The 24,157-nt window shown below is 31.8% G+C and overlaps 1 protein-coding gene across 3 annotated transcripts; it reads left to right on the top strand.

The window, feature by feature from the left end:
• Positions 1-1,787: 1,787 nt before the first annotated feature.
• LOC134713909 (steroid 17-alpha-hydroxylase/17,20 lyase-like) lies at positions 1,788-23,150 on the top strand. Of its 3 annotated transcripts, none has more exons than XM_063575188.1 (11): positions 1,788-1,891; positions 7,083-7,237; positions 8,487-8,564; positions 10,453-10,551; positions 12,058-12,151; positions 13,400-13,555; positions 16,421-16,632; positions 17,859-17,987; positions 18,794-18,898; positions 19,451-19,585; positions 22,439-23,148. In XM_063575188.1, the coding sequence occupies exons 2-11, from the start codon at positions 7,084-7,086 to the stop codon at positions 22,801-22,803; spliced, it is 1,527 nt and encodes a 508-aa protein (XP_063431258.1). In that variant the 5' UTR covers positions 1,788-1,891; position 7,083; the 3' UTR covers positions 22,804-23,148. The 3 variants fall into 3 exon arrangements, with proteins under 3 accessions (XP_063431258.1, XP_063431257.1, XP_063431259.1); XM_063575187.1 differs by lacking the exon at positions 1,788-1,891 and adding an exon at positions 4,043-4,161 and having other exon boundaries at positions 22,439-23,149; XM_063575189.1 differs by lacking the exons at positions 1,788-1,891; positions 13,400-13,555 and adding an exon at positions 4,046-4,161 and having other exon boundaries at positions 22,439-23,150.
• Positions 23,151-24,157: the final 1,007 nt, after the last annotated feature.

The following is a 24,157-nucleotide window of genomic DNA, read 5'->3' as shown; positions in this document are numbered from 1 at the left end:
ATACATAAATTAAGACTGGTTTGTGCATCAGAAAATTATAGAATTTAACAAGAAAATAGATATACATGTAGTTTAGTATGTAGTCATATTAAAATTGAAAGATAAAAAATGATGTCATACAATTGTGAAACCTCCAAGTCAAATAGACAAAATGATCTTTCTGCTTTAAAATGAATTATTAATAAGAAAACATTTTTTTTAAATCTCAGAATATGATCAAGATTCTTTGATAGAAAGTCGTTGAATTTTCATTCAAATATAAAGTAGTATTTTTTAGATGTTTGGGTAGCAATGTGAATAGAGAAAACATAATTTTATAATGATTTTAATAAAACATCTTCATTCTATACATTTATTGCCAAAGGGTAGCTTGTTGGCACCTAACCTACTTTACACATTTCTCAAACGAGAGCTTACTTTGGAAGTATATTTATATTCCATATTATAGCCATATTAGCAGGGTTGATTTTAGCGAGGGGTAAAATATCGGCATGAAGGGCCAACCCGTGGTAAAATCTAGATATATTCAAGCCCCCATGAATTATTTCGATTCTAATAGGTCAAATACGGCAATTCTTTTGGATCGAAGCGCTCTAGGTGGAGGCAAATAATTGCCATTCCCATAAATAAACGCACTATTAAATTGGCGTAAAAGAACGGAGCAAACTGAATTAGTGACATGCTTAAACTATTTAAAATAACGCATATAGATAGTTTTGAATTATTTTAAATGATAATTTACTTATATATCTTAAATGTTTAAACAAATATGGCTTATAACACATTTTAGCATCGTTTGTTTACGTTGCCATGTTGTGATGATTTTCGGTTTTTCAAGCGTGTATTTTCCCGTAAAATGCTCATATTCTAACGTCATCGTATTATGACGTCGCGAAACTCATTCATAAAAAAGCATATGACGTGGGAGTACGATTGGAACAGCCCATGCAATATATTCAAATTTTACCACGGGTGTGTACTCAAAGCGTTTGAAGGACGTCATGTTAGAATGGCACTCATACCACACCTTCTTATATTATTCTGCTCATTATTAGTCATTGATATGATCTAATTATTCAAGCATTTTACTTTGCAATGATTACAAAGGTGATAAATTTTAATGTATACAGCCTCCTCCATTAATAACTACTGTTCCCTTTGAATCATAAATAAGAAATAAGATAAAAAAAAATGTTTGCGTTATAACGCAAAGGTTTGCGTTATTTCGCAAAGGTTTGCGTTATAACGCAAAGGTTTGCGTTATAACTCAAGCATAGGAAGAAGAAACAAAATGTGTGGCGCTAATACGCTTCCGTTTATACACATCTTAAAGACCGGTTTTTTTTTAAAATAATAAATTAAATCATGTATTTTCATTATATCTAAAAATAAACGTGATACAAAATTATTTTCTAAAGGAAGTTGTTAAAAAAATTATAATTTCTGTACGTTTGTACATTCCGTTCTTATCCATTCTTTATTCTATAATCACATATGTATTGTATTGTGAACACTTTTAATTGCTATATATAGAAAGTACTGACAAACGAGTTATAATTAAATTATAGAATCGCCCGCAAAAGGGAAAGAAGGTGTTTGCATTTATAAACAAATATGCTATTTTGGGATTTTTTTAAAATGGTTTGTAAGTTAGTAAATTCATTGTAAGTAAATATTAAAATTACAAGACCTACGAACAAAAAAGGGTGCTAAAATCCCCTCGAACTTCGGGCTAGTGGATCTTAACACCCCCTTTTGTTCGTAGGTCTTTTAATTTCAATAATAACTTATAATTCAACTTTTATTATTACGTAGATTATAGATAGGATCACAGTAATTGTAATCCTTCCTGAAATTGAAAAATATATCATCGTTCTGGGAACAAGAAAAGGTAAGTGGAAATAAATTCGATCTATGAACTACTTAGATAAGGCCTATCAGTGCCCCCTCCCCCTTTACAAAAAGATCTGGATCCGCCACGGTTCTCTTTTGGAGGCAATTGGATTTTCGTGGATTATGAACAAATCAATTTTTCTTTGAAGTTTTTATTTTGTTGCTTGATTAGAGTGCATACAAATCTATAGAAAATGAAAATTGGATTTTCATATTGAATATAAAGTTTAACGTGCAAAAGTATACAGTGCAAATACACACTGCTGCCTTAAAAAAAAGATGAACATTCTATCGTCCCCTTTAAAAAATAATATTACAAAAATCAAAATAATCAATTGGATGTTCCCTTAATCTGTTTTATAACGAACTCGGTGCTAATGGGGAACATTCAATACATTTTTTCCAGCAATTTAGAACGGCTAACAGCCTAACATTAGCATAACCGTTTATCACATTCAGTTATTTTCAAAATAGCATTTGTGGAAAACTTTGTGTTTACATCTGAAGGCTTCTCAGTTCTAGCTTATATATTATTGACAGTGGTAAACGTTTTTACTAAACTCATATGTGTTCAACAATGTTTAACAGCCTGTAATTAAGTGGTTGTCGTTTTATTATGTGTTACATATGTGTATTTCGTTCATTTTTTGTACATAAATAAGGCTGTAAGTTTTCTCGTTTGAATTATTTCACATTGTCCTTTCGGTGCATTTTATAGCCGACTATGCGGTATGGGCTTTGCGCTTTGTTGAAGGCCGTACGGCTGCCCTATAGTCTCTTGTGGACATCTACTTTTTTATATTAACAATACAAAATTGCTGGATAGCGGGCAAAAAGGTAATGAATAGAGAAAATTGGCAAACAAAAACAGAATAGAGATAAATGCATCATACATAGATAATTATTAAGTGCATCAAGACAAGGAATAGAGCAAATTGTATAAAAATTAAAGAAAAAAGAAATGAGGAACCCCTAATAAATCAATACTTTGAGGTCATACATTCATCTTGATCTTTTGTTGATCTCTTTTGTTTTTCTGTTGTTCATGTATTTGACGTGTTTCCCACATCTTTTATTTTTGTTTTGACAAAACATTTCTACGGTGCACTTTTCCCCTCTCCGAACATTGTCAACTGAAGCAGCAACTGCTTAGTTAACCTAGTAAGGAGCATATGCAAGTCAAATGCATAAGAAATATTATTGTCTAATTATATAAGATAACTAGCAATTTTATTCCTTTTCCTAGAGTTGAAAATTGGTTTCACTCGTCATTCTAAATATCCCGCAAATCCCCGACTGTTCCCCGAATGTTACATTAACGATCAGCTATAGTCGCTTTAGGGACTAGAGTCTTTAAATTCCAGCAATCCCCGTCTGTTCCTCAATTGCTACAGTAACGATCAGCTATAGTCGCTTTAGGGATTAGAGTCTTTAAATTCCAGCAATCCCCGTCTGTTCCTCAATTGCTACAGTAACGATCAGCTATAGTCGCTTTAGGTTTTATAGTCTTTATGTCTCGCCAATTCCTGACTTTTCCCCGATTGCCACATTAACGATCAGCTATAGTCACTTTTGAGATTAGAGTTTTTATACTCCGCCAATCCCCGACTGTTTCCCAATTGCTACATTAACGCCAATATATAGTCGCTTTAGGGATTAAAGTCTTTATACTCCGCCAATCCCCGACTGTACCCCGATTGTTACTTAAAACGATCAGCTATAGTCACTTTAGGAAAGAAGAGTCTTTATATTCCGCCAATCCCCGACTGTTCCTCGAATGTTACATTAACGAACACATATCGTCAATTTAGGGATTAGAGTGTTAATATTCCGTCAATCCCCGACTGTTCCTCGATTGCTAGTGTAACGATCAGCTATAGTAGCTTGAGGGATTAGAATTATTCGAATGTTTACACTAGGGAAAATTGAAACAAACATTATGACATAAGAGAAAAATTTTTATTCCCGAAAGTGTTCTGCTTTTACTTCCTGATCGGTCGATATTACTGAGACGTTAATAATAAAAGTTCGTTGATTGGTTGCGACACCAAACCTAGTATATGTCTTTCAATCCCGTAGAGTTTCGGATGTGTACTCTCTATTTTAGCAATAACATTTTGCCTGGTAACGAATCATGCATATCGGTACAAAAGAAATTTATCTATGAATTGCCGAATCTCCCGATGTTTTGTAAACACACGGAAAACAAGAAAACTTGAACATGGTTATGATATTACATGATGAGAGAATTAATTGTTTGACAAATGGGTAAAACATTTACAACCATTATTTAAAGTATAAGCACGACAAGGACCTTATTTAACAAACCAACATCAAACAATATACTGCTTTATAACGTGTGTGGTAAAATTTGTTGATAGATATGCAAGGCTATTCGGAATGAATTTATATACATAGCGAGAACAGGCACTATCCATTTCAATCAGCAAAGAGACGGCTAGCTTTTTTTTCTTCGAAAAGCTATTACTTGTAGTGTGTATATTAAATTTAAAATTATCATACAGTCACTATTACACAAAATGACGACATTGACTTATATATATATATAGCAATGAATAAAAGTCAAATGACGGTCAATTTTAGAAATTATGTCAAGACTGCGTTAGCAGTATATTTGCGACTTTTAAGTTTGAATACCCCTTTGGTATTGTTTGCCTCCCTTTGTTGAAGTTAAAACAATAAGAACTACACCATCACCACACAGTGCGTGAACCGGTGAAAAAATATTACCTCCCCTGTAAACAGTGCGCTCTTCTGACTAGAGGTAATCGGTAAAGAACAGCGGGAAATGGTGTACATTGTTTACGAGCTTGAAATGAGCTAACACAGACGAACTAAGACGTGTCAACGTAATATGAATATGATAATGCACCAGGTAAATTATTAATTGTTAAGTTTATCACATCATCGTATCTTCATATATGATAGTTAAATAAGTGAATTTTCGATTTTAATTGTCGTCAGGGTTCAAACCTGTAATCATGCCATCATTTCATTTTTTTTTTTTAATACTAGTAACCTATAGTCGGAACATCTTGATTTTCTCCCAATTTGTAAAGTTAATTATGCTGCTTGACATATATTTTTTTTGGGAAAAAGAATTGATATGCAGTCAAATGTGGCAGTTTTTAATATTTGTTGCTATGTGAAATAAAGGGAAGTAAATTAAAGTAAAAGAAGGCGCGCTTTTTCAAATAGTATTTCAATTTAATTCAGATGCATAGTATTTTGTCAAATGATAAGGAATATCGTAGAAACTTGCTAGAAATAAATCTAATTTATAAAAGATATACAACATGACATACTGAAATCTGAAAAGGGGTAAAACCACCATACCTTGAACAAATTCAGTAAAAAAAAAGGGGGGGGGGGTAAAATGTTACGAATTTTAGATTTTATTTATTTGTTGTCGACAGCCAAAAGATGATTTGACATGCAACTAACTACTTTTTCAATTTCATTGTAAAGTAAAATTGGCTTTTTTTGGGTCTCTGTTAGTTGTGGTCTGATATTTTCAGGTTCTCTTTGGATTGCCAAATAATATTATAATCATCTAATTAAATGTTCAAATTATTTTGCAGCGATGGTCTGTATGGAAGGAAGACTGTCAGTCATAAAACCAAACAGTTCCGGATGGCCCTTTAAATAATTGCTTAACATCAATTGCGATGTAAGATTCAAGTGTTTGAATTTGCACAAGTTTAGCCAGGTTCTCCTTGTAATTGTGGCATACAAACCACTAGACAGTGTTATGCATTGAAAGGATATCAAACGGAAATTTTATGGAATGATTCTCGTACATATGACAATCATATGCATAGGAATGTGGAGCTAGTGTCTTTCATGCAGCAATTTTTAATTCCCCCCCCCATACGGGGGGAGGGGGAAGATTTTTTTTTACCGAGTCAAACATTTTTCCTATCAATACTACATTGAGATTTAATATATACTTTGCTATATGTAGTGTTTATATTAAAGTATTGCCAACAAAGTTTATTAAATATGGGATCATAATATTGTTTAAGAAAAAACTATTACCCCCTGTACATCATAAAAGTTCATAATCTTCTATAACAAACGTGCATGGTTAATTCGGATCACATATTTTTATTCCGATATTATAAGAATTGGAAGGTTCATTCCATTTACAATATCATTCAAAAAATTTCTGGGATTTTTTTTTGAATTTCAACGTTGAACCTCGAGGTTACATGATCTTACATTGTAGTAAAAAAATTCCAATAAAAACGTTGAATGTAAATGATATGCACCTTTAAAATCTTATATTGTAGGACTCATGTTGTTCGAACATAATGTGTTGATCAATTATGTTATGATGATTTTGATAAACTTCACATTAGGTAATCTTTCACGTATATTGATTACATTATATCGAGTTGTCCCAACGATATTCTTGTCGGTGTGCTCGATCATACGAATTTACCGACATTCATATAGACAAAATGACACAACTTTGAAAAATTCTTGTGACGAAACTACATTTCGGAACACGTTAAAAATTGGATACCCAGAAAGCTACATTATTAAGGTTTGATATATATTTAAAAAGAAAAAAAAGCAAAATATGCAGTCAAATCTGGCAGTTTTTTACACACCCCTATGTCGAACAATATGTTGTTCAATTAACAGCATGTTTGGCAATTAAAAAATCATATATTAACAAATTTAGCTTTAACATATACTTTATTTATAGTGGTTGTATAAAAGTTATATAATGGTTTTGTGTTTTAAGAGATATTCATCCCTATGCATATCGGGTTTTATGCGTAAATTGTCTCTCCTGTTTTAGACCTTTTCTATCTCTTTCATAAGAAGAGTGACTTTTCTATTGTTCTAGTGTCACTGGAAATCCTACTGCACATAATACTTTGAGGCATACAGTAGTGACCCTCAATGAGATAAAACACCAAACAAATATATACTGTCTTTTGAAATTTTATATTCTTAGAACGAGTGGTTTATATACAGATTGCATATTTAGATCTATATACATACAATATCCTAGATACTATTTCAATTTCAACTTTATTTTTTTATAATGTATATTTTTCATACATGTAAGATCTTTGCCCACTTTCTTGTAATATTGGTGAAGAATTCCACGAGCATTGGAACTTATATATTTAATTGTATTTTCATATTTGCAGAATGTTTTACTCAAACTTATCAGCGTTAAATGTGCAGACAGTTCTTATTGTACTACTGGTTTTACTTGTTGTATACATGTACAAACTCAGACAAGGATTGAAGTATAATCTTCCTCCTGGACCATTTTGCTGGCCTCTAATTGGAAATTATGAAGGTAATATGTGTTTTATGAACGAATGAAGAATAGCTATGTTAAGTGACTTCTGTCGTCGTTAGTCTTGAAAATAATGGGTTTCCACTCAACAGACTGACCTAAATTTGTAGATCCTATCCTAAAGACTATTTTCTCAATTTTAACATATAACCAGACAACTTTTTCATTTCTAGCAAATAATAAGACTATTTCCCCCGGTTTGAACAAAACTTTTTGTCTGCTTTGTTAACTTTTTCGTCACATTAGGGGGAATACAGTTTTTATGTTATTCCCTCACGTTCGGTTATTTGGTTCATGCCATGTGTTATTGTGTTAATTCTTAGCTTGCTACACTTTAAGACAAAGATGATCTGAGGCACCTTTTGCTATTCTACACTGGCTTATTTAAGCAATTTTGGTTGTCACAATGCTCTAAAGAAATTAGATATTGAATATAACCTTATGAATTAGAAGTTAAAGACATGAAACACATAAGTACATTGTAGTTCAAAATTAGTAATATGTGTACACTTGATTGATATATAACAGATGCTCCAAAGACATAGAAAGATAACATGTTTGATACACTACAATTTTTTCCTTATGCCATATTTAAACATTATAGTAATCAATGAAAAAATTAAATCACAAAAATACTGAACTCCAAGGAAAATTTCAAACAGAAAGCCCATAATCAAATGGCAAAATCAAATAAAAAACACATCCAACTAATGGACAACAACTGTCATATTCCTGACTTGGTACTGGCATTTTTCAAATATTGTTAAATGCAATTCTTTCCATGTGCATATCGAACTTCAAGGGATATTCAAAACGGTCAGTTCTTTTTCTTTATAAAACCGCAAAATCGAAATCTCAAACACTTAAAACAAATGAAAAACAAGATATTTTTTACTTCGTACAGGCATTTTCTTATGTAGGGAGTGGTAGACACTATAGCTACTGTTGCCTTAATTTAAGACTTGTTTAACTATTAGTTTTTACTGCGTATTAGGTATTTGTGTTTTGTGTTTTAGTATTTGTATTTTCTGTCAAATTATTTGTGTTTTCTGCTCTTGTATTTGTATTTTCTATCTAAGTATAAGTGATTTCAACCTAAACACTTGTGTATTCTGCTTTATAATATTATGTTTTTATGTAATATTGTATCATTGTTTTGTGCTTCAGTATTTGCGTTTTTTTCTCTTGTAATCTGTATTTTACGGTACATACTTAACCAGGATTAATATGTAGTTTTGATCAATTGTAGTTATCCAAGCCAAATTTCTACATGAAATATTTGTAAAATATGCGAAGAAATATGGACCAGTGTTCACTGTAAGTCTAGGTGAGTTACTCAAAATATGAGAACATATGAGTAGAATCAAGAGTTTGAAATACAACGGTTAAAATTGGTGCCGTTTGCATCGTTAAATACCTTCATACTTTATTTTAGTTTTTTAATATCTTAAAAAAAAATGTTTTCAGTGAGTTTAGTTTGAAAACTGTTAGAATTGATGTGATTAACCTGTGGATGAAGACTTACTAACTGTTTCTTGTTAAAGATAGCAAAGCAAGGTGCTTTCCCATGATAGATAAAAGGATCTCTCAAAATAAAACAAAAATGATTTTCTAATTTCGGAAAAAAGGAAAGCAAAAATGAAAGAAGCTTACCAAAAATAAGATAAATAGTTCAGGGTAAGCTCGATCGCGACCTAGAATTCGGAGTGGGTCGCGAGAATATGCGAGATTTGGATGAACTGGGGGGAAAGTCATATATGGTATACATCAATATTCGAGGTTTGTTAGGACGCCCGCCGCTTTCCCGTTTATCTGTGAAGCCGTTGAGTGTCATCTGTTTGTGTTTTGTTTATTTTTATGTTTAATAAAGTAAAATGAAAAAAAAATCTGTAAAATTTCGAGACCCAGTGGGAGAAAGTTGGGAAAGAAATTTGAATGAAACTGAAAATATCTTGCAAATAACCAAAACGAAATGTTTGATAAAGAAGGAACGAGGACTTTCAAGTCCCTTGAAGCTTTTTAAAAACTTTGAAGAAATTTGTGCGCAGAAATATGATCTTTGGCGAAATGATTTAATAATTTACAGAAAATAAATTCTTTTGTAATTAAGACTAATTAACATAACGGTCCAACTAGTCTACTTTAATATGTCAGTGTAATCTTCAGCTTTAGAAGAATGTAACAAACTTTGTATTTATAAACGATATAAACTAGTATTTGGTTTTGAAATATACTTATATATTTTCATTGAGTAATCATTATGTATCTATATTAACAAAATTGCGTCCCAGCACACTAAGATTAAATGTTCGTTATTTAAATACTCAAAGAAAAAAAAAGAGAATTTGTTTATGTTGCAATATGAATGTTTAAGAGGACGAATATCATTTTGTTTTATCATGTCCAGCGGATAGATCTGTGCGCATGGAAGTTTTACCTTTATTTTACTGTTCTGGGCAAAACCGGCACAAGTTAGATATTTATTTCAAGCTCTACTTTCTCTATCTCTGACAGAAAAAACTATGCAAGTATTCAAATGCAGCTTGGAAAATTAAATCACATATATATATATTGTCATAATATTATTGTATACTCTGTTACTCATATCTTTTGTTTGTCATATATTGTATCTATATTTTCGTTTGATAAAGCATATATGCTTCTTGTAAATAAAGTATTTATAATCTGACTACAGTAATAACGATACCGATCTGATAAATCAATAACCTGTTTATGTCCCCAGTTCATGAAATCTCGTTTCTAATTAGTCGATAACGCAAAATCACGATCGATCTTGCACATACGCATTGTTTTCCTGAATTAGAAAGAAAAAAATATGCAAACTTTATGAACAGAAAACACACGGTTAAAAATTGAATTAAATCGGAAAACTCTCCCATCATAAAAAAAAGATAGACCGATGAACTGTTTAGGATATTTGTCAAATATCTATTACAATTACAATTGTCAACCCAAATTGTTATAGAAGGTGTTATAGTATTTAAGTTTTTGTTATTTTGTTGATGATAATATGTTATTATATTTTAAAACATTGTCTTTTGATAAATTTTTGCAATATGTAATATATCTTTTGTATAATTGAAGTTTAAAAAAAATCTCAAATGGTTATACCTGTTTAACAAGGTCAACCCTCTTATTTACCCCATTCGTTAGAACGCTGATAGCTTACAAAACGGATTTTTCTTTCTTTACAGGACCTTACCAGACGGTTGTTTTAAATGATATCAATAGTGTCACAGAAGCATTAGTCAGAAGCAAAGCTGATTTCGCAAATAGACCATCAATTCATTCGGGTAAATGTAGACTATATACTATCATATTTTAACATGCAAAGCTGATTGCTGATTTCGCAAATAGACCATCTTTCACTCGGGTAAATGTAGACTATATACTATCATATTTTAACATGCAAAGCTGATTGCTGATTTCGCAAATAGACCATCTTTCACTCGGGTAAATGTAGACTATATACTATCATATTTTAACATGCAAAGCTGATTTCGCAAATAGACCATCAATTCATTCGGGTAAATGTAGACTATATACTATCATATTTAACATGCAAAGCTGATTTCGCAAATAGACCATCAATTCATTCGGGTAAATGTAGACTATATACTATCATATTTAACATGCAAAGCTGATTTCGCAAATAGACCATCAATTCATTCGGGTAAATGTAGACTATATACTATCATATTTTAACATGCAAAGCTGATTTCGCAAATAGACCATCAATTCATTCGGGTAAATGTAGACTATATACTATCATATTTTAACATGCAAAGCTGATTTCGCAAATAGACCATCAATTCACTCGGGTAAATGTAGACTATATACTATCATATTTTAACATGGATACATCCTAGCTTTTCTTTTCAATTGTCATTTATCTTTATGAAAAAAAATCAAGCAGTAAAGTTGAATTATTTGGTCTCAGAAAATAGATGTATAAGATGATTTGAGTGCGGGTCCTTCATTTAAATTTATTCTTTGATTTATACAATTTTCTCTATTCTTTATTTAGTTTGCCTGTTGTGCTCTTATTTTTATATTTTAGCAACCTATTATTTCTGTTCTTTATTTTTTTTTTGCATTATTGTCTTTTTTCTTTATAAGTTTTGCTCCTTATTCTGAACTTCCCCCATTATTGTCTATCCTCTAAAACCTAGAACAGACCCTCTTTTTTCAGTAATATGAGTAGACTATATAATGTCATATCTAAACCAGTATAAATAATATTGATTTTCAAATTTCGTTCATTTTACATGTTCCCTTCGTCTATGAAAAGTACAAATGTATGTCCGTTAATATTCTTTGGGTGTATCTCCGACTCTGTAAAATAAAAATCGACTTTTAAGTTTGAAATGATATATAGGTATTTAAATTTCATATTTTTTTTCATAGACGTGAATTAGCTGAAATATTACAAAGTCACATGTATTTTTTTTTAAGTGTTTAAGATTGTACAACTTGGTGAATACTTTTTTTAAATGAAAATTTACAAAGTGCCAGGACCTAAGTCTGGACGAGACTGAGGAGGGCAGTCCATAGGCCCCCCTAATCACATGAATACATGGAATTTACACCAGATGATAATTGTTATTTTTTGTAGCAAAACTGGAAAATGATTAAGATAGAAATAATATATTCAGTTACCATTAAGTGTTTACTCGGTACATGAATACTATGACAATCTGTTTTCCAATAAATAACCAACTTTGTTTCAAATTTTACAGTTTGGTAGAGAAAAACAAGTTATTATTCCTCACTTGACATGAAAGACATTTTACTTGCAGTTCACATGTTCACGGAGGAAAGTAAAGATATTGCTTTTGCTAATTATACACCAACATGGAAACTGCACAGAAAAATTGCTGGAAAGGCATTAAGGTACTTTTTTTTAAAAATTCACCAGATGCAAATTAAGACAAATAGTGAATCTGGATTGATGCTCGAGATTTTAAAAACTAAAATTTCAAAACCAAATACAAATTTTAAAGACCTGAGAAATCTCATAAATCGACCAAGAAGTGAATGAAAGTAGCACAAAAAACTAGATACCCCTATAGACTTAGAATAAGGCTTGCCACCGGATGAGTAAACAAGATAAGCGTCTTTTGATATACATTTTCGTCAACCACAATTGAATCCACAAACGTTCAAAACGACTCGTTACATTGAAGACCTGTTGGTGACCTTCTGTTGTTGTTTTCGCTATGGTCGGGCTGTTGTCTCTTTGACACATTCCCCATTTAATTTACAGATTAGACTAATATTCTGATATCTAAATACCTAACACGACGATTCGTGTCGCTAGTGAGTGAGAAACAAATATGTTGTATTGGACAACAAACTCGTGATGGTGACCTTTAAACTTATGTAGCGTTGATTTCCGTCTTTGTTCTCGGAAACTATGTCGGGACAGTTCTACGTAACGAGTAAACATAAGCTACTTAAGATGTATGTCATGAACAGACACAAGCGTTGAGTTTCAATTTATTTTTCAACACCCTATAAAGGAGAAAAGGGTATTTTACCGCTGAGTAATGGAAAGGGGACAATTGAAAAGTTGAAATCATATAAGATATTCTATAAATATCGGTAAAATAAATAATGCATTACATCCTTATCAATCACATATTTTATATTGATGGTGCTATTTTAGTAGGTCCCTAAATGAGAGTAAATGAAAACATGTTGAAGATTTGAAGTAATTCAGTAAAACCCAACTTTAGATTAGGAATGCTGATGTACAAAAGAGGGAAGAAAGATACCAGAGGGACAGTCAAATAGAAAATACACTGATGTATAACCCCATGGCTAAAAATGAAAAAGACAAACAGACAAACAATAGTACACATGACACAACATGGAAAACTAAAGAATAAGCAGCACGAACCCCACAAAAAAACTCAGGTGCTCCGGAAGGGTACAGTATACATCCTCACGGATCTATTGAGGAACTTTACAGTTTGTTCTTATGTAGTGCTGTTTAACAGAGTGCTAGGTGAAAACTGGTTATCATTTTTATTTTTATATCAAACCATATAATTGTTAACTTTAAAAAAAAATATCAATGCTGTTTATTGAAAAAATAGGTATAGCAATTATCATAATAAGGAAGCTTAATATTTGTAGGCAATATTTGGCAGGAAATCGTTTAGAGGACGTTATGCATTCTTCAATGAAAAAATGTTTACCTTTAATGGCCAAAGAAAATGGACCATTTAATCCAGAAAAGTACATTGATTTAATGGTGTTCAATATCATGACTGCTGTTTGTTTTGGCGAAAGGTAAACGATGAATTTATAAGCGTTGCAGTAGAAGCCAATGTAGACAGTTCCATCAAATTTAAATTCAAGACCAATTTTAGGATGGACTTAGGATCATCTTAGGACACTCTTAAGTTGTGTCTCAAATATAACTCAGACGTATCACATGTAAGCACATCCTAAACATATCTTAAGTGCGATATTTTAAATCGTTGAAGTAATTTTTACGATAAATGAAGATGTTGTATGAATGCCAATGAGACAACTCTCCACAAGAGACCAACATGACACAGAAAGTAACAACTCTCCGTCACCGTACGGCCTTCATGATAAAACCTTTATTAATGACGAAAGCATTTTATAGAATTGTTTTCGAGTTTTATAATGACATATATAGAATTAAATGCATGATTTCAGATGTAACTATCATGGTTATAAAATCATATAGAAAGGGAATGTACTTGATAAAACTTATATGAGAATTGAATTTGTAGAGTCATCGTATCGTGAAACACGAAGTAAAAAATCTTGCACACTTTCTTTATGTACGAGTGGCGAACTAATAAGCGATGGTTCGTTTCATTTCGTTTTCTTTTTCACGTAAAGTAATGAGCATACAGCGAATTCCAAATTTTATTAAGTTTGGATAAAGATAGGATTACCTTGAGACACCTAATTAGGTGTTCTAAAGTTAGGACGAAAAATGTAATAAATTCTAACTTAAGGTGGCTAGCGGGTCATTTTTTTTTTTAAATTTAATCTAGGATTTCTCTACATTTTTCTATAAATGAACTTTATCTTTTACCGAATAGAAAAATGAAATAAAAAAATAGGGTCACCGTTCATTTACACTCACAATCTGCCTTCGAAAGAAGCATACAATTTTGATCATGTCCTTTTTTTACGGGGCGCTGAATGGGACTCTTGTGGTTTTGTACTCGAAATTCAATTTTCTACGGACAAGAGTTACTTTTGTTCAACAAAAATGAGTTCAGTTTAACATACTACTAATTTATAATTTTGTCAAAAAAAATATCTTACAAATTTATAATTTTGTCAAAAAAAAATATCTTTCAGTGGACAAAAGTCACTTTTGTCATGTGACTTTTGTCATGGACAAAACTCATTTCTGTTACCTAATTTAAAAAGTGGGTGAAAAAGTCTATTTTGTATGTAAAATAGTTTAGTTCTGTAGATTCTGTAAACTAATTTGCATACAAAATTGACTTTTGTGAGACAAAATGGACAAAATTGAATTTTGTCTCACAGAAGCCAATTTTGTCTCACAAAAGTCAATTTTGTCTCACAAAATTGAATCTTATCTCACAGACGCACACAATTGACTTTTGTGTTTTAATTTCCATATCCGGTAACATAGTCAATTGTGTAAGCAAATAATATTTGCAAAACTTTTTGACAAAATTGAAAACAGGGACGAAAGATATCAAAGGGACAGTCAAACTCATGAATCTAAAACAAACTGACTACGCCATGGCTAAACATGAAAAAGACAAAAAGACCAACAATAGTACACCAGACACAACAAAGAAAACTAAAGAATAAACAACAGGAACCCCACCTAAAACAAGGGGAGACTTTTGTCATGACAGAAATGAATTTTGTCTATAAAAATGAATTTTGTCTACAAAAATGAATTTTGTCTACAAAAATGAATTTTCTCAAAAAACAAGTCTGTATCACATAGTTTTGTAAGACAAAAATGATTTTGTTATGAAAGATTAAATTTTGTACAAAACCGCAAGAGTCCCATTCGGCGCCCCGTATTTTTTCTGTTGAAGTAATAGGAGAAATAGCGGTAATATCGAAATAAAAAACGAACTAAGTTACAGAAATCGCTTAAATTTTACAATTATTTAGTTTATGTACAGTTCATTCGAAAACAACAATAAAACATATATGTCACCAATGAGTTAAAAAAAATATTTCAATTTAAATGCCTAAAAATAGCATTTTGCACCAAAGGGAGATAATTTGGAGCTTTTTCAATGATATTTACATTTTAAAAGTCACCTGGGTCCAACACGAATTGATTTTTAAGAATGTTTTTTGTACTATATTATAAAGTGACAACTATTTAAGGTAATAAATAAAATTTGTAATAAAAAATTAAAGTTTATTATTTTTCTGAAAATCTTATACCCGCGAGAACACGACTTAGGACAAGGACGTGTCATAATCCTAAGATAACTTCGAGTACAACACCCCAGGATTACAATTTTGATCGACAGACGCGTGTACTCATCAATGACGCTGGAATCAAAAAAGTTAAAAAGGCCAAAATAAAACAGGAAGTTTAAGAAAATTGAGGACTCAGAACTCTGATTTTATATTATTTTTAATTTCATAGATTGTGCATTAATAATTTTGTAAACTAGTAAATATTGCAAAATAAACGATTTGAGGTACTTTTGCTTTGAATAGCAATGTCTCCTTGTCTGGTATGTAGGTAGCTCATCGGTGTTTCAACCATTTGGTCGATGCCACTGCTGATGGAGTTTTTTATTTCCCCGAGAGAATCACCAGCCCAGTAGTTGACACTTCTGTGCTTACATGAAATATCATTGATAAGGTCATATAAGAAAATAAACTGTATACAAAACTTATGAATTTTTGAAATACTAAGGCTTACCTCTGGAATAGACTACCCTAGCTGTATTTGGCAAAACGTTCAGGAATTTTGGTCCTCAATACTCTTCAACTTCGTACTTTATTTGGCCTTTTAAACCTTTTTGGATTCGAGTGTCACTGATGAGTCTTTTGTAGACGATATGCGCGTCTGGTGTAAATACACAATAGTCATGGTATCTATGATGAGTTTATATTCAAGTATAAGTGCTAGGCTGTAAATGTTTTCTATCTTTTCAGTGTTGAATTAGATGATCCAGAATTTATAAGATTTATAAGACTTAGAAGGGAAGCCAATGAAATGATAGGAAATGGCTTTGTCGAAGATATGTTCCCCATCATGTATAAGATATGGACAACAAATAAGTACAGAACTTTTAGCAAAACGATGAATGAACTCATCACTATTGTCAAAAGAAAATTCCAGGAACACGAAAAAACATTTGATATTGGTATGTATATAAGAACAGACATGACAGTGACAAAAAAATCAAAAAAGGCTTAATAGAACTAAATAAAACTAAAAAAAGACAATAAAAAATACACAGTTCTCTTTCAATAAAAGGAAGACATCAACAAATTGGAAGAGAGAGCAATCAAAAGGAAAAAGCACAAAAATACTGAACTCAGTGGAAAATTCAAAACGGAAAGTCCCTAATCAAAATTGAATGATAAAACACATCAAACGAATGAACAACAACTGTCACATCCTGACTTGGTACAGGCTTTTTCATCTGGTTTTATAGCGCTAAACCTCTCACTTGTATGTCAGTCGCATCAAATTCCGTTATACTAACAACGATGCGTGAACAAATCAGACATAATCGGTAACATATTCAAAAATATGGTTACAGCAGTCATCACTGTGTTAAAATCTCGAAACAAAAAATACAAAAGGAAACAAAAACCATCTATCAAATTTAAAAACACATTTATTGTCTTGCGTGTTTGGCGTCAGAAAATGTAAAGTCACATAAGAAGAAATTTTGTCGTTCAATGTATATTCAAAACAATTATAATTTTACATTGGGAATGGTGGTATGCAGGGTTGGAAAATCATCAAGATAATGTCAGTGTTCTTTATCTATAATTATTTTATGTACTTATATATTATACGAATTTACTTTTCTCATTACAACAGATTTTTTTCTTTTCTCGTTGTTGATTTATCGGAAATATGATAAATAGTACAGTAATGATAATAACAGTACCAACGGAGCTCTTAGAGCTCTTGTAGCATATGTAGGTCATTGCGACCTTTTGCAAAAGTGTATGTTTCAGTTCTTACTACTTAATCAATTTGTACCTGTTTTATTCTTTTGATTAAGATGATGTAGACCCTGATCACTGGTGTTGACAATAGTGTCAAGATGGAATATATATTTTAAATTTTAAACGTCCTACCTGTTTTATTTCTGTATTGATTTCTCGTTTATCTAATCAACAAATCGTTCGCTTTTTTCAATAATTCAAAATAATGAGTGTGCAGGAATTGAATGCATAGAAAATAGCTAGACCATATTGAATGTGACATTTGTGTACCTGATAAAAGCATCATAGTAAATACATTTTCTTTTTAGCAGATCTGTAAACATTGCCAAATTTTAATTGTCATATGTTAATGCCATCTACTGTTTTATCTAACAGTTTATAGAAAAAACCTCATTAATTATTTAAGACAATGTAAGAGATTTTACTGATTCCTTGATACTGGCAAGAAAAGAAGCGGAACACGAAGAGAACCGGGAAATGTTGTCCAAGTTATCCGAAACACATCTTAGACAAACTGTATTTGACATTTTTAGCGGTGAGTTCAAATGAGTAACTGTTGTGTTATTATCTGAAACACAGGTTAGAAAATTATTATTACATGTATATGTTTAGAGTTGAGTTGAGGCAAATAAGACAGATGAACTATATCATACATAGTATTCTATCAAAACACAATGCGACATGACAGATTTGATGTATTATTGCATGACTTCTTACCCGGTACCTCCTGTAAGCTGTCGAAAATGAAAGCGCATGGACTCTATTTGTATTGTTGATAATCATCTAAAAGTCACAATGAGCCTAACACATTAAAAGAAACCTGTTTGCCTACTAAAAGGCCAAATGGTTCTAGCCTCAGTTTTTGTTTGAATGTGTTTGTGCTAAAAGTAGATATACTGGGATAATACATGACAATAAATAAGTCGTCATATAATTAGAATCAGTACACACCAAACAGATTCAGTGTCTAAATGATTTTTTAAAATATGAACAGTAGCCCTTCATAAAATTCAAAACTCTGTGATATCAATTAAGTTTACGGAAGTTGTGACCAACAACCACTTGGTAACAGGGCCTGTCTTGTAATAAGTACATGCAAATGTTGCCCGATAAATTATTTTTTCAACTCTCCGTTCAAACGGATATAGTTGTTAAACAACACATTATAAAATCATTGCGTTGAAAAGGTCTTTATAAGTTTAAATGACAAACGAAACGTTGTGCCACACTAAGAGAACTTGCAGTTTCTATAAGCTAGGTCTAAACTCAATATGAACTCATTAATTATGTTTGTTTTCTGTGCTAATTAATAATAATCTATAGAAAAATTGCCTTTAATAGCTGGTATTGACACATCAAGAATAACGTTAGGTTTTGCTGTGCGTTATATGGCCAGTCTACCAGAAATTCAAAGTAATGTTCAGGAAGAAATAGACAGAGTTGTTGGTGAGTAATCAAAGTTTGCCTGTGTCCTTTCCTTGTCATTGATATTGTAATATTTGGAAATTAACTGTATATAAAACTTTAAACTGTTTTGAATACTAAGGATTTTCTACCCCAGGAATGGATAGCCTTAGCTCTACAGAACCTTTTAGAAATAAAGCTTTCAATTCTCTTCCACTTTGCACTGTATTTGGCCTTTAATTTTTTTTTGATACGAACGTCACTGAAGAGTATTTTGTAGAGTAAATGCGTTTTGGTGTACACAATTATAATCCTGGTACTTTTAATGACATTTTCTAAAGCTTTAGGGTATTTTATTTCTGACTTGGTACAGGCATTTCCTTAGTATAGCATTAACGGTACAAATTTTCCTGCACCAGATGCGCATTTCGACAATAAATGTCTCTTCAGTGATGCTCGTGGCCAAAATATTTGAAGTCCAAAGCTTATATTAAAGATGAAGAGCAATAGACCAAAAGGACCAAAAAATGTAGTCAAATCCGTGAAAGGATTAGAAAATAGGTGGATTAAACCTGGTTTCTGATGTTTAAATAGGAAAAGATAGATTACCGACAGTAAAAGACAGAGACAATCTCAGCTATACAGAAGCCACCTTACACGAAGCCATGAGGCTTGGTTTAGCTGTTCCTGTAGGTCTACCTCATAGTACAATTTGTGACACACGAGTCGGTGAGTATTTAAATAAAACAGACTTTAACAATGTTTTCAACAATCGTTTAACTTATCCAATGTGGAAACTTTATATTTTCTTTGAAGAAGGCAATTAAAATTTCTTTCACTGCATCTTGTGTTATTATATAAAATTGAGAATGTAAACGGGGAATTTGTCAAAGAGACAACGAATCGACCAAAGACCAAACAGCACAAGACCACCAATGGGTCTTCAGCACAGCGAGAAAATTCTACACCCGGAGGCGTATATATTAATCTCAATGTTGCTAGGTCAGTGTTCATAGTTCAAATGTTAATGAACTATTATGACAAGGAAGATTTTATTATCTTTATAAAAAATAAATCACAAAAATACTGAACTCCGAGGAAAATTCAATCGTAAAGTCCCTTATCAAATGGCAAAATCAAATGTCAAAACTCACCAAACGAATGGACAACAACTGTCATATTCCTGACTTGGTAGAGGCATTATCAAATGTAGAAATGGTGGATTGAACCTGGATTTATAGCGCTGAACCTCTCACTTATATGACAGCATCATATTCGTTATATTTACAACGATGCGTGAACATAACAGACATAATAAACAACAGTCAAAATATGGGCACAGCCGTCATCACTGTGTTACAATCTTAAAACAAATAATCATTTACAAAAAGGCATAAAAGCATCTATCAAATTAAAAAAAACACATTCATTGCTTCGCGTGTCTGACGTCAGGAAATGAAACGTCACATAGGAAAAAGATTTTGTCGTTCAATGTTTACTCAAAACAATTATAATTTCACATTGGTAATGGTGGTATACAGGGTTAAAAGTCAAAAGTTACATTAGAATTAATTTCAGAAATAGACCGAGATTTAAAACTACGCGAATAAAATAATTTTGTCGTTTGTGGTTCAAAGTATTTTCAAATTTATAATAAAACAATAACATAATGACTTATAATAGAACAATAACATAATTACGGGATCTTTTAAAGTACAGAGTCACGTCATAAGAACCAGCGAAACACAAAAAGTCTTTTTAACAAAACACACTAGCAAAAATGAAAGATTATACAATCACATTGACGGGATGTTTAAGTACCGAGCTATGTCAAATGGATATCACAGAAAACAAACCAAACAGTAAGAGTCATATTATAAATAGAACAAAGACAAATAAAAGAACAATATAACAGGTTGTTGAGATGATTAACAACGTAAGTACGCAGAATCTATACATCAAGACCATCATGTACTATTCGTGAATTTGATACGGATATTTATCAACAAGGTCTTGGTACCTTCCGATAAACTTTTTTTTTTAGAAAAAGGACAAGACGTTCTATGAAATACCCCTGGTCCATCAACTTTCTGCTCAGATACTGGTGACCTTTAACAAAGTCCGACAAAGTCCGAGTAAGAGCTGCAAGATCTTGAATATATATAGAATAAGTTGGGAATGTATCTCCCATATGCAGGTGAAGTTGGAGTCTGCAATTCAGTGGTTGTCGTTTGTTTATGTGTTACATATTTGTTTTTCGTTCATTGTTTTACATAAATAAGGCCGTTAGTTTTCTTGTTTGAATTGTTTTACATTGTCTTATCGGGGCCTTTTATAGCTGACTATATGCGGTATGGGCTTAGCTCAATGTTGAAGGCCGTACGGTGACCTATTATTGTTAATGTTTGTGTCATTTTGGTCTTTTGTGGAAAATTGTTTTATTGGCAATCATACCACATCTTCTTTTTTATATTGCTGCTATGGTGGGGGACTTTATAATTTCAAAATTAAAATCGTTTCGTGTATCATAGATTCTTGTACTGAGATGACTGTGTATGTCAAATTCGAGATATAAGTCTAAAATGTGGTGGAGGAAGCCGTGTCTATTGTTTCTTTTATTTCTAGTTCTGGGGGATATATTAATGGAACCCAATCAGAAAAGTTCGGATTGTTAATGGAAAGAACATCATCAATATATCTGAAAGTGAAATTAAATAATCTGGCTTCTTTGATCTTCTTGTTTTTGACAAGTGTCGAGCATTTTGCCTAGACTATATCATTGCAACGCGAATTCATTGAACGAATTGTGTGTTTTTTTTTTTATTAATGTAACAAGAACTACATGGAAAGAACACTGTGACATCGTATTGTTCTGCAACATTTAAGATTAATGGTTCAATTATTAAAACAAAACAACTAATAAGTCGAAAGTTGAATACTTGTTAATCTCTAAAAAGTCTTTCAAATAGAGAAATATCATTATAATCATATCAATACATACATGTTTATAGTACTGTTACTTACATGTCATGATTAACATACTTGCCCACATTTTGCTTTTCCGATTCTGTGCTTCTTTGATAGGCAGAGGAGTATATTGTGAGATTCATATATGTCCCAAGTCAGTAGATAAGTTTTGAAAGGTGATTAGACTATCACTTTACCAAATATTTTGACATACCAACACAATGTTATAGAACATAAAATACAGGTCATGTACGATTCCAATGGATTTTCTATTTACCGTTTAAGATCAATACCCGTTTAGTTATTTAAAAAAAGATAGTTCTTTTATAGCTTACAGATGATAACTTAAATGAATATACCAAATCCATTGAAATTTGAAAACAATGTATAAGATACTAAAATATGACACGGTGATCCTCTTATTCGTCGGCGTTATTCAGGTTCAGTATGTTGCAGTATTTAAAAAAAAAAAACATTAATAACTTTTCAAACCTCAGAAACTTTTTTTTAATTTTCCGTATTGTACTGATTTAATTGCACTAGTTTTTTAAGTTATGCATTCAGGTTGAAATTGCTTGTCTTATTCGAACGTACTATATTTTTTATGATTTACAGGAGGATATGATGTCCCAAAGGATACAATGGTAATGATCAATCACTGGGCACTTCACCATGATCCTAGATATTGGAAAGACGTGGAGAAATTCGATCCGACACGCTACCTCGACGGGAAGGGTAAACTTGGTATGAAACCAGAAAGCTGGTTACCATTCTCAGCAGGCAGACGTGTGTGTCTAGGCGAAACTGTTGCTAAACCAGAACTTCATTTGATTTTTGCAACGATTATGCAAAGGTTCAAGATAACCTTGCCTGAAGGAACAAATCCAAAAGTAGAGTTAGGTGGATCTGGTAATATTACAGTACCTGCTCCTTATAAAATCATTGTTAAAGAACGAAATCTCATATACAAATTTTCATGATATTGTATTATGATTTCTACATTTTCTTTTTTGCATTTCGTTGTTTGTTAGAAAAGAAATTCAATTCATGTTAAGCATCCTTATATTAATTTTCTCACTCTTATGAATGTGTGGTTTATTACGTGCTGCTGTGAAGTTTATCTACAGATCAATATCACGGTAACTGATCAACTGTTCTCAAAGGCATACATTATTTATATATATTTTGACTGGACATAGAAACGCAGCATGTACAGATACTTTTAATTTGTTAATAAAAAAAAATTCTTCTACAAAACTGTCCAATGGATGCAAGTGTTTTTATCTAGTACATATGTTTTCTAGTGTTTCACATGCACCGAACATAGCAATACCATTGTGTTTATTATGCATTACTAAATACTTATTGTCTCCGTAATTGTTTAATTAGAATTTTATTTCGTTCGTTCATCTGCATTTATTTTTACTTCTGGATTTATTACATCTTTTCAAGTCCTGACTTGGATTTTGAAATAACATAAACAACAAGTCATCTGTTTTATTTATCTTCTTTTGCGTGTAGTGATTTTGTGTCATGAACTTATACACCATGGTCTTTGTTTATTGTTACGAACAACTTATTTCTTCACGTATGCTTGTATATGATCATTAATATGTTGGTGTTTTTTTTTTATATAAAAGGTTTGCTGTCGGTTCACAGGTCCAACACAGTTAATGTCTAAATTAGATGCTTCCATAAAATATAATTTTTCAGCTGTCATTAATGGCATATTGGATTATATTTCGATATTCAACAATGATATAATTGATTTTTTTAACACTTCCGTTTCTAGTGATAAGGTTTTCTTTTCATTTGATGACGCGTAATGGCGTTGTTATTTGATGCTAGTTTAGATAAATCTGATCTTCTGTCGGCAAACATGTTTTTTTCAGAAAATTAAGCCTTGTGTCAACTCCAATTTGTCGCGTTCTCACGTACTACTGTACTTTATTTTGAAGGACTTAACATCTGGTTTCAACATTACAACTGTTTCTTAAAATGTTGTGTACCAAATGTAAAATGGCAGTTATTATCTTATAGTTCGTTTCTGTGTGTGTTGCATTGTCGTTTGTTTTTTGTTGCACTTCAGTGAATCTGTTGTTTCGTTGTTTCCTCTTATAGTTGATGTATTTTCCTTGGTTTTAGTTTGTAACCCGGATTTCTTTTTTCTCAATCGATTTATGACTTTTGAAGAGCGGTATACTACTGTTGTCCTTGTTTCCATTGTTTAAAACTTAAACTTGCGTACGTAAAGCTAGGTACTGACTGGTTATTGCAGTTCCGTTTATAACCTTTATATAATTTATACAGAAGTGCCATCTATTGTACAGACGA

This window comes from Mytilus trossulus, chromosome 4 (assembly GCF_036588685.1).
Source record: "Mytilus trossulus isolate FHL-02 chromosome 4, PNRI_Mtr1.1.1.hap1, whole genome shotgun sequence".
Lineage (NCBI taxonomy): Eukaryota > Metazoa > Mollusca > Bivalvia > Mytilida > Mytilidae > Mytilus > Mytilus trossulus.
This window is presented reverse-complemented; position numbering and strand designations above follow the sequence as displayed.